The following is a 12,694-nucleotide window of genomic DNA, read 5'->3' as shown; positions in this document are numbered from 1 at the left end:
GCAAATACACACAGAGTGCTCAAACAGGAAAAGAATCAGGGTGAAAAGAGAAAATGACTTTTCAGGGGATCTAGGCAGTCAAATATATGTGCTTGAGAAATGGTTGTTATATCACAGAAGAATATAGTACAAATGACAAAAATGTCCTTATTCAAGATTAAAAAGTTATAAATAATCAATACAGAGATTACTTCAAAGTAATCCTCACATATTCATCAACTCCAAGTGTTTCCTTGGGTAAATATTAACTATACGCCAGGCACTCTGGCTAAAAAGCAGCGAATGAGACAGAGGCCCTACGCTCTGGCAACAGTCAGTAGGGGCAAATGTAAGTGTGAGGAAGAGTTCATACAAAGGCAATATAGGATTCAGTGTCCAGTACAGAGCCAGAGAGGAAGAAATACTAAAGCAGAAATACTACTAAACCAGAAGGATTAGGGTACACCTGTGAATGTGTATGTGGGGTGGGAGGTGGTAGAGACAGAATGGTTACAAACAAATGTCCCAAAAGGTATGAAGGAACAGTCATAACTGTTAGGATAGCTACGACTGAGGAGTAACTAAGAGAGATGCGAAAGAATAACAAATGTCACAGAAGATCCTTTAACTCTGTGAAGGTGTCTGCAGAATTGACTGGAAGGGATCCAGAGACTAGTTTCTGAGACTCATGTCCACTTAAGAGACGATAGTTATTCACCGCACCAAAAAAAAAAAAAAAAAAAAAAAAAAAAAGTAACTGAGGTAACTAAGTAAATACATGTCAATGCACGTAAATGCCCGATGTCATAAACTTGACTGTGATCATTTTATAATGTATACATGTATCAAATCATGTTATATACCTTAAATATATATAAGTTTATATATTTATATATGTCAATTACACCTCAATAAAGCTGAAAGAAAAAAAGATTACAGTAGCATGGATGAGGGAGGTGGTGGTGATAGTGGAGAAAGGCAGAAGTGGGAGGTTATTTAAGAATGGTATTGAAGAAGTTACGATATATTAACTGGGTACAGGGAAGTGAGGAAAAAAGAGATGTCAAGGATAAGTACAATGTTTTCCATAACTGGCATGAGAAACTGGGTAGATGAGAATATATCTAATGAGCAACTTCATAAGAAAACACAAAAAGTTTATGAGGAAGGTAGAAGTTTTGCTTGAGGTGTGTTAAGTCTGAGGGAGCTACGTGAAATACTGAAGTCAATATGCCTAACAGTCAGCTGGCACGCACAACTACACAGACTTGGGCTGGAGAAATAAGTTTTGCCATCAGCAGCAGCTAACTGAGACAATGAGCAGATGCAATTGCCTAAAGAGGTTACGTTGAGGGAAAAAAGAGATTCCAGAATAGAAATCTATGGAAGATTAAAGGGTAGGATGAGAAGGAGCCTGCAAAGGATACGTAAGGGGGTGAGAGATCCAAAAGAACACAGTATTACTGAAGCCAAGAGAAGACGTTATTTCAAAATATAGGAAGTGGTTAACACTATGCAAAATGGTACTGAAAAGGCAAGTAAAATAAAGACTGAAAATTTCTACTGGATTTATTTAGTTTTAACAGCTTTGGGAGCAAGGTGTAACAGATACCAGGTCAGAGAGGGTTGACGAATGAGTGGCAAAATGAAGTAGAAACAGCAAGGGTAGACAGTTTGAGATGTCCACCATAGAGTGGGGTGGGGAGCAAGAACTAGAAAAAAGGTCTGTCAGGTGCTGGTGTAGCAGATCAAAGCAAGCCTACATGATATTCTTAGTAGAACACCTTTTCACCAAAATCAGTCACAGATGCTTGCCTGCATTTGAGAGACATGTCCACAGGACGAGGTCACAATCGCATTCATTTTTATCAAATTTGATTAAGTAAGGGGAAGCGGCTAGCTTCAGTTTAAAGAAGTCCTGCATTATACAGAAATGCCCTATCAGGGGTTCCTTCCCCTTAATCTCTTCATTTAAAAAGAAGTCTGCCCCCCTTCCCAAAAAGCCCCAAGATCTCTTCCAATGGTTATGCTACTACTGATCCTAACAGCTAAGTAAAACACTGAAATTCAGCTTGGTACTGGTGTGACATTTGTTAGCATAATTTGTATTTGGCTATTCTAACCACAACAAGAAATTCAAAATCCAACTACTGGACAATTTATTTGAAGTATGATCTGCTGCACCAAATTAATTCATGAAGAGAAAAGTAGGTGATCCCTGAAGCCTGCTATAATGGGATAGGACTTATGGCAACAGGACACAACAATGAAGATAACAAAAGACAACAAAAACGAGGATAGGAAAGGGCAGCAATTTCACTCATCAAAATTAGTGTTAACATTTTCATGTGAAAATGATAAACAAGTTGATAGAGAATACCTTCATTTTTCCGGGATTTCACCAATGTGACTTTGGTGGGTTTGGCAGGCTGACTGGAGGCCACAGATCGCCTATCAGACCGTGGGGACAAACTCCTCTCTCTGCTTGCACTTCTATCCCTTGCCCAACTCTTCTCACTCCTTCTACTGACCAGACCTCCACGGCTGCTTCTCGGATCATGGACCTCCTCATCATAACTATCATCTTCTTTTTCAGATACAGGTTCAGGATCAGGACGACTAACTGGTATCTGAACTTTCTTCTTCCTCCTAATGGTCTACAAATAAAGATTACAAAAAAAGCTGATTGATTTCTACATACACTTTTAGTTCTTAAGAGAAAGGAAAATTATGTTTTTCTGGTCGTATGTCAAATAAATTATGAATCAGAGAGACAAAATACACAAAAAATTGTAAGAAATTACTAGAGAATACATTTCCATAATGGTTATGTTTTCTGCTCTCTTGACAAACAGATCTGTTTAAGAACCAAATTTGGAATAGTGAGCCTAATAAAGTCCTTAGTTACTTAATTTAGAAAGATTGTTTAGGTGTAATAATCACAAGCTTAAAGAGAAACTAGCAATTGTTAGTGATTTGGATAAAGGATGGGGCACTGTACTCTAATACCATCAAATACACCGTTAGTTGCTACCAAGACCATTGCAAACTTGTAAGCCCAACTTGACTCCTTGAAATTTTCAGAATCCATCAGTATCAAGGCCCACAACTATCCTACTAAAACTCTTAATGGATAAATTTACTGTACCTCCTCCACATTAACATTCAACTTCTTAAGTTGGAGCTAATACTTTACCAATATAAACTGTTCAGTTTCTGTATCTCTCCAATTTCTATTGTTGGTATAAATCCCTTCTTCTGGCTTTCTTTCCTCAATGACTGCTATGTGGTTCAATTTTCCCTGGCCATTTATTTCCTTTACTTTCTGCAAATTCAAGATCTATAAGCATTACCTTCTGATTGGGTGGCCTCTTAATCCCTGGACTGCACTTGACTGTCTCATTCTGGTACACCCTCAATCTCATCAGAGATCTGCAAGATCTTTTTGGGGAACACTCCTTGATCTACTGAAACTTTTCTATGCCCATCTTTTTTATGATTCCTCCACTTTCTGTTCTCTCAGTTCACCAATTCTTTCCTGGTTTCACTTGTGCTGCTCCCAAGTTTGTGTGAGACGTCATGCTGTGATATTTAAATAACTTTCTTGTGACCTCTCAATCACCTGCCATGACAAACTTCAGTCCTGTATTATCTTTACCTTCAGATGGCTGCATTTCCAAACTTTGCTGATTAGGTCCTCCATAAATTCATTTTACTTTACAGAATTCTTTTGCTTGTCAGTAATCCTTTCCTCCACCTCTTGCCTCTCTATGGAATTTGCTAACACAGGTATTCCAAAACTATTCTTCAAGATCCCAATCACTCAGCCTGACTTACACAGCTCAGTGCCACTTCACATCCCCTATATTCCAGATGGTTTTCAATACCTTATTTGTTTAGTCTTCCTTCCTTCAGGGTCCAAAGACCAAGTCGAACCTCTTTCTGTACAAACGAAATTCTCCCAAATGAGTTCTTATTCTTATTCCTACCCACCTCCAAGACTGTCCTCATCAACAACACCCCCTCAGGGTACTTACAACTTTAATCTCTCCCTCAAATTTGTCCTCTACTACTAATCTGCTAATTAATCTTCTATTCCTCTGTCTTGCTATTCATTTCCAAGTTTTCTTATCTCCTCCCTTTCTTCAAAGGGCTGCTGTATCCTTAATAGTGCTTGTTGCTGCCTACTACCACCAAGAGTCATCAGAGATGGCCCTTCTGAGGAAACAACACTGAAGCTGAAGCAGCAGCAAGATGCCTATATGTGGCAAGGTCAGACTGTCAATGCCCTGTTGTGAATGGAGAGAAGGCTGCCTGTCCTTCCACAGCTCAGGCCCTTAGCAAGTAACAGTTACTATAAACATTCCCACCCGACTCTCTGCGTTTTAGTCTCACCTCTATTTCAATCTCCAACATACTGTTTTAGAAGCAATACTTTTGCTGTATTACTTTAAATCTTCAATTCCTCCCTAGTTATGTACAAACAAAAACAAAGTAACCAGATGAACACTCTGAGCTTTCCATGTCTTCCCCCAAGAGAGTGCTTACCACCTCTATGGAAATCTACTGTACCTGAAACGCCTCTCATTCTCAGATGTGCATTATGGTTATGATTGTGGGTACCCGTCTATCCTATTAAGATTCAAGTTGTTTAGAGAAGGTCCTTGCCATGCATTTAACTGTACATATAATGAAATATTTGCAACCAGTAAGTGCTTAACTTATTGAAAAATATCCAGTCCTGTTACAATTCTCCGTTTATATTATCGTTAATGGTTGTAAACTTACAAGAAGAGATTTAGAAGGTTTGGCAACTATCCTTGATTTTAACACTGAAAACTCTGAAACAAACTTAGAGGGAAATGCCTACTTCAAGACAGTTTAGCTGACATAAAGATTCAAATGTAAAATAAAGCAATGAATTCTACACAAGTACTAGCATAAAATATAGGTTATACACTTTTATAACTGGTAAAAGGTAAAAGGCTTTTATAAGCCTGACACCAAAGACAGAACCAACCAAGTGAATATCTGACAGACATGACAACATAAAAATGAAAACATTTCAATGTTGAAACAAAGTGATATAAAAACAAACCCCTCCAAAACAATCACCATAAACAACCTACACTCAAAAAAACAAATGGGCACACAATATATGCAGTATATATGATAAAAGGCTAATAATCCTAATATATACTACACCCTAGTACAACAATCATCACCATATAAATGCTAAGGAATAAGCAAAGAAGAAACATAAATGGGCAGTATGTACACTACAACATGACCAAACTCATTTGTACTGTAAAATAGTTCATTTGAAATACTATGTCAGTCTGTTTGGCAAAGATTTAAAAAGTGTTGCTGAAATTGGACTCTCAATGCCCTATCATCTTTCTGAAGGGCTGGTGATGCGTATATCATTCATGCCCTCTGACTGAGAAGCCACTCCCAAGAAGTTATTCCTAAAAAGTAACTGAACAAGTAGGCAGAAACACAATGATCTTCAACACAGTATTTTTTTTTTAATACTTGTGGAAACTGGACACTGAAATGCCCACCAATGAATGGGTTAGGTAAGCACGTACACACAGTGAAATGCTACATAACCACATGGAGATACACTGAAGTGCTCACAGACATTATCACTAGGAGGTGTTTCTGCACACACACTTCATAATGCTTTTTAAAGATGTTCAGAATTTTAGTAAAAATTATACACACTCACTGTGTCATAAACTACTTCTAACTTCACTTATTGTTAAACTAAACTAAACCTATTTATGATAGTTATATTATCAAAGGACTTCTAACACTTTAGTTTAACAGAAAAGAAACAGTTTATTTAATACCCAGGGAGCTCTTGGTTAATGGAAAGAAAATCACATAAACAACCAACCACCTTAATGTAAGAACACAGGGAGGAAAACAGATTGGTAGATTGGGGAGGAAGGAAGAGGAGCTGATTATTCAGAAATGAAAAAAACAAAACTAAACAAAGCAAAAACAATATATATAATGACCTTGAGGTTTTGGTTCTGGCTGGGGATGCGTTAAGAGTTTAGAAAGACACCTCACAATGAAAGACCACATTGTAAGACACTGGGGTTTTATTCTGCCTCTCCAAGTCACGTAGCTAAGTACAATCAGAGCAAAATCCATCCTTGAGCTGCCCCAAATCCTTTTCCTATTTCAAATACACTACAGGTTTTGGACCTACTTCTCATAAAATGATTTCTATGGGGAGAAGTCTATAGTGCAGAAATACAACTTTCTTAGATGCATTATCAATGTGGAATATGTATATTGAATATTTTGCATGGTGAACAAAACAGCTCAACATTTCAACAGAGCTTAAAACGTTGAGGTTACAGGTGAAGCTCACAACCTCAGATACAGGAAGAAAACACCCAATTTACCTAAGGTGCTCACCTTTGAATATGCAGTTGAAAAATACTGAAAAATAGTAACAATGTTCAACATCAGCAGCTAAGGCAAGAATGCTAAAACTTACTCAATTTATAAAAATTAGCAATTTGCTTCTATAAATATTACAATCTCATGTTATAAAAACTTTAAAAACTCTACCACACACCAGCCAGTAAGTATATGAACTGTGATTTAAAAATAACACTACAAGTGTAAAAATAGGACTACAATGAAGTTGTGAAAATATATACCCAAAAGAAGATGTCTGTCATTTGGAATGCAGTAACTAAATAGTGGGTCTACTGCAATCTGAGAAAACTCTCACCTCATCAGCAAAGATACTGGTGCAGAAATAAACCATATGGCACAGCAGCCTAGACGATGGAAGAGGGCTTAGCAACTGTGAAGTGCACAGTCTCAGGGAATACACCTCCTAGCTCTCACCCAATCCCCAAAGTCAAAACAGGGCAGGCCTTCCCCTCACTTCCAGCCCTCTCCCTTCTGTTGGGTCCACTGTGGTTCTGAGTGTCTGCTGGGAAGTAGCAAAGTTCTCAACAGACAAGGCAGGACAATCCATCTAGCTGCCTACCCAGCCTCCTCTTCCTGTTCTTTATACCTGAACTAAGGGCTTAAAGCAGTGCCTTAATAAGTCCTTTCAGAGGCTAGATGGGCAGAATGGGGGAAGGAGCAAAGTGGGTAAAGTAGCTACTGTGTTCCTAAACATGGATATGATTTTAAACAGAACTGTTACATTAAATCTATGCTGTGCCACATCTGCTTAGTTTTAACTGTGATTGGAGACCAGTTATCAAGAGTTAACTGAACTTAAAAAAAAAAAAAAAAAAAGTGGACTTAGAGAAATAATGAAATAGAAGAAAGATTCTAGCTATATACTAAAACAGTAACATTAAAATGCACCCTCAACAACTCTACAAAGAAAATCTTACCACTTTCTCTCTCCTCAAACTGTATCACAGTAACAAGGAAAGTGGTTGATGATGTATGTGTTCAAGGGACAATGTAAAACTTGCCCATTAAACAAATCCTGTAACAGAAAACAGGGCTAAATATTTCAAACAGACTATATGCCAAGATTCAGTCTAACTTCAGAACTTAAAAGAGAAGGGAACATTAAGCCATAAAGAGGTGACCTTTCACCTTTCAATCACTGCCTTTCTTTTTCAATCGAAAAAAAATCCTAGTATCTAAACTTTGAGAAAATATATTTTCTGTGATAAAATATACCATCAGTATTAGAAGAAACACTTTTGTAAGCTAACTTTATAAGTACTGATCCAGTTTTCGTTTTCTTAAAGGGGAAAGAGGAATTCAAACACCAGAAACATTTCAATGATAAAATTGATACTCTTACTAAAGTAAAGGTAAAAGATACTTACAATTTTTGCATTCTTCCCACTTTTTCTTAGTTGCTGAACAGCAAAAGCATGTTCAACATTATCCATTGAAACTCCATTAACCATCGCAACTCGGTCATTTTCCCTAAGGAAAAAAAGGCCACCAAAATGACATATTAGAAAAAAACATACAGACAGGTTTATGAATATACTTTCAAGATGGATAGTTCCACAATTTTGTGGATACTTTCAGATAATGTTACAATAATGTCAAATGATTTACTTTCCCATCTCCTACAACAACATTTAGGAAGTCACTAATCACAGGTCATTAATGTTTTTTAAATCTTTTGTTTTTACATAAGAGTAAACAGGTACCACAATACAAAAAATGATTTTTGGTAGTACAATTACAGGGCATAGCTGGAAAAGTTACTCCCTTTTAAAAAATAAAGTCCTTCTCACTCCAATTTTCTTTCAATCCTGATTATATGCTCACTTTTTGCTAGCCGGTAATCTTTTGCCTCTCTTTCTCTTGCTTATCTTAACTGAAAAAAAAGGACAAGATTAAGGGTAAGAGGTTCCCGAAGGCTAAATTCCACGCCAAACTGCGTGGCAAGTTTTTTTTTTCACCATTTTTATTTTTACAGTGACTAGCTTTCTGTTTATGATAGACATAAATGGCAATATATATTAAAGAATGCACTAGCGCTATGTGCCAGTGACCAAGGGTAGGAACGGTGCTTGTAACATAGGCACCCAAAAGAGCAAATGCACTTACTGTAGCTGTCCTTCAGCAGGTCCCCCTTTCAGAACATCTGAGATTACTATTGACGTTTCCCCACTCTGAAAATGAGGGTTATCTCTTCCACCAGATATTGCAATTCCAAATCCAAATCCAGGAGCCTAAAGTAATAATTATAGGAAAACAATGCCAGTACGAAAAATAACTATTCATTCTATCACACTCTATAATCTAAAAAAGTTTAGATATAAAAATTACAATCTTATTACACCTTACACCTATGATCCAAACACTTGGGTAGATTCATATCAGAATGATCTATCCTGGTATGGGAATGCATGTTCTAATAAATGCTGGACATAAAAGAATATTAAAAACTGACAATTACATGAGTGCTTTTTAAGTACTAAAATACATTTAAAAATTCTCAACACTGAAATCCTGGAATTTATTTTTGATTATCAAAAGGGTTCCTGAAGGTATTGGCAGTATACTAGTGTGACCATCACAAACACTGGCAACTAACTTATAGAATAAACAATTAGTATAAACATCTGATGCCATTTTGTATAATAAATCAACACCTGTGAAAATCAAATATGTTATTTCACCTTCCCTCAATTATGCTAAAAATATCTTTAGGAAGTAGTACATTATAATCATGTCTTACATGCACACTGCATATAACAGAAAGTAGAACCATATCAAACCTTTTAAAATATGTTTTTAATTAAAGGAAATAACACATGACATACTTCTAAATGAACTGAAAATCTTAGTCACAATGACTAAAGCCATGCCAATACAAAAAAGAAATTCAAAATATTTCCAAGTTATTAAAAAATTAATCTTAAAGAAATCCACACCATTCCCTTGAAATTAAACGAAGTATTCAGAGTTGTCTAAAGAAACATCAAATATTTTCCTAGGGTTCCAGAATCACTAAAGCAGAGGAGTATGTTTTCATATAACACTGTATTACACTATGTACTACAATCTAAACCACCTGAGGAGATAGGCTATCTAGTCCACAAGAGAGGAGACTATATCCACCACAGACTAGGCATATGTCATGACCTCCCCGCCTTCCTACCCCAAAGCCTAATGAAGTAACAAGAACGAAAAAAGAAAAACTCCTTAAAAAAGAATAAACACCAGTAATTCCACTTGTAGGTATATACCCCCCCAAAATGAAAACATATGCCCATACAAAGACTTAAACCCAAATGTTCATAGCCTCATCATTTATAATAGCCAAAAAGGGAAAAACAACCCAAATATCCATCAACATGGATAATGTTTATTTATCCAAATGAATAAATAAAAATGTGTACATCCATACAATGGAATAGTATTTGCAGTAAAAGGAAATGAAGTAGTAGCACATGCTGTGAGAGAAGCCAATCACAAAAGACCATATACAGTATAATTCCATTTACAAGAAATGTTCAGAAAAGACAAATTCAAATCTGTACGTGGTGTTGTCTAAAACAAGGGATGGGAAAGGATGGAGAGACTGGGCAGTAATAGCTTATGGTACAGTATTTCTTTTTTAGGGTAATGAAAATACTGAAGGAATGACTGGTGATGGTCATACAACTCTGTGAATATACTAAGAACCATCAAATTGTATGCTTTAAAGGGTGAATTGGATGGTATGCAAATTATATTGCAATAAAGCTAATGCAAAAAATGGTTAATGCTGAAAAAAAAAAAAAACCAAACAGGAAAACATCTAGCTAGCCAAAAACAATGGCATCTGTCTGAATCTGTCTCCTTATATATCTTCCCAAAATAATATAAGAACGAATCACTACACAAAACCATTCCCTTATTATAACTTGAAGACAGACAATATCCAAATTTCAAAACAGCCAGAAACAGGCCTAAAACTTCAAAAATAAATGATTAGCATGAAACACCTGTTAGCACAGCATTAGAAATATAAGAAACTACTTTACAGAACAAATTCAAATACATCTGAAAACCTACACGAACCAGACAATTCCCTAGGGAAACACACAATTATTGAAATGACTCCATCAGAAATTAAAAATGCAATTTAAACAATGTAATTTCTGGAGAAGAAATAGAGAACATTATGAGGGAATTATCCCACAAAAAAAGCACCAGGAACAAGATGATTTCATAGGAGAATTCCACCAACTTCATAGAAGAATTCATAAGAGAATTCATAGGATGATTTCATAGAATTCATAGCCTCAAAGCTCCATATAACTCACCCAGAGCACTGAAAATGAAGGAAAGCTTCTCAACTCTTTTTTAAAAAGCAACTAGAATACTGGTATCTAACTCTGATAGTGACTGTCCATAAAGACAGAGCCCCACTACAAATATTAAAGCCCAACATAATTTATGTATATCTATCTATACAAAAAGTATTAAGCCAAAAAAGAGCAAACAGGGGGCATATAAATACTCCATGACAAAGGGATTTATTATAGGAATGCAAGATTGATATATAAGGAAATTCGCTGGTATCATATATCCTATTATTAAATTTCAATGGAAAAAAATTTTATGATTATATCCAAAGATCCTGAAAAGGACTTTGACAAAATCCAACATTCACTAATAAGAAATTTAAAAAAATGAAAGAAAATGCATTCAATTGTAACATGTTGCTTTTTAGTAAATTACATGAAGAAATCCAGTTTCGTATACATATGTAATTTAAAAAAGAAAGAGTTATTTTAGTAGCCCTTTTAGGTAATTATGGATATTGTTTGATCTTAAACCAAAACTTGATATCAGTTTAACAGTCGCAATGCACAATCTGAATACCAATAAATACTTTGTACTGTTACATGAATACCCATTGGCCAGTTTTACACTTTCAATGGATATTTCACCCATCATGATTTTATAACAGGATGCCTTAGTCATTTGAAAAGTACTTAAAGCAAATTATTCTTCTGCTTTTTTTTGTTTTTCCTTGGAAGAAGCTCAGACTAATCTTTTTTTTTTTTTTTTAAATGTTTATTTCTGAGACAGAGACAGAGCATGAGTGGGGGAGGGGCAGAGAGAGAGAGGGAGACACAGAATCCAAAGCAGGCTCTAGGCTCCGAGCTGTCAGCACAGAGCCTGATGCCAGGCTCGAACTCACAAACTGTGAGATCATGACCAGAGCCAAAGTCAGTCGCTCAACCGACTGAGCCACCCAGGTGCCCCAGACTAATCTTTTATTCTATGTACTTTTATATTGTTCATTTACATCTTGCTTGGTAATTCTTTCATTTAAAAATTTAAAAATAACACAAAAAAATTATAAAGAAATGCTGAAAATATCAGGAACTTTCGATGAGAAAGAGATGAGAAGATATTTTCCTTAAGGTTTTACTTGTGAGCCAGTCTAAGTGTAGTTTTTGGCTGCAGTGAACCAGGGTCGAAAACCTGGCCTGCACCACTGCTTCTGTGCAGCTCCAGCACTTAGTAAGGCAGGGAATTCCTGGATTAGTGCTTGCTACAGTTCATTTAATGATTACCCAGATGTCTGTGATCCCCAAATCTGGCTGGGGATGAGAATCATTTGAGAACAGTTTCAAAGTGCTTGCTGATGTACAACCCCCCACCTCATACCAATTAAATAAAACCAGAAGAGGGGCGCTGGCAAGCATTTTTTAAAAAGTGATTCTAATGGACAACCAGGGCTGAGAACCCCAGCCTTAAATGCTTTGTGAACTTCAGACCAGGTTGGTAATCAAGAACCTTCAAAGCTCTCTGAGGTACCTGGGTGGCTTGGTTGGTTAAGTGTCCGACTTCTGATTTTGGCTCAGGTCCTGATCTCACAGTTCATGAGATGGATCCCCACATCAGGCTCTGTGTTGACAGCACGGAACCTTCTTGGGACCCTCTCTCTGCCCCTCCCCTGCTCGGGCATGCGCATTCTCCCTCTCTCTCAAAATAAATAAATTAAGAAAAAAAATTCAAAGGTTTCAACTATTCCACACTTCCCCTTCCCTCTACCTTCACCATTGTCTTATTTGACCTTCTCAATAGGTTTCTTACCTCCACCTACTTACAATTTACCTTCCCTCATGTTTGAAGGGTTATCATTTTTTTAAAGTTTATTTATTTTGAGAGAGAGAAAGAGAGAATGCATGTCAGCATGAGGAGGGGGAGGGGAAGAAGGAGGGGAGAGAGAGAGAGAGAGAGAGAATGA

At 36.5% G+C, this 12,694-nt stretch overlaps 1 protein-coding gene across 9 annotated transcripts in view; it reads right to left on the bottom strand.

Annotated features, from left to right (window-relative positions):
- The window catches only part of TJP1 (tight junction protein 1), a 367,980-nt gene that overhangs the window by 53,686 nt on the left and 301,600 nt on the right, over positions 1–12,694 (bottom strand). For all 9 annotated transcript variants that reach the window (XM_019460064.2, XM_053888779.1, XM_019460066.2 and 6 more), the window contains 3 exons: positions 8,548–8,672; positions 7,809–7,911; positions 2,360–2,636 (listed from right to left, as the gene is read on the bottom strand). In XM_019460064.2, coding sequence (XP_019315609.1) covers positions 2,360–2,636; positions 7,809–7,911; positions 8,548–8,672 — 505 coding nt within the window. The remainder of the gene's footprint in view (positions 1–2,359; positions 2,637–7,808; positions 7,912–8,547; positions 8,673–12,694) is intronic.

Source organism: Panthera pardus, unplaced genomic scaffold (genome assembly GCF_024362965.1).
Source record: "Panthera pardus isolate Hobbes unplaced genomic scaffold, ASM2436296v1 HiC_scaffold_24, whole genome shotgun sequence".
In the NCBI taxonomy this organism is placed as follows: Eukaryota; Metazoa; Chordata; class Mammalia; order Carnivora; family Felidae; genus Panthera; species Panthera pardus.
Note: the sequence above shows the minus strand (reverse complement) of the source record. Positions and strands in the feature narration are given on the sequence as shown.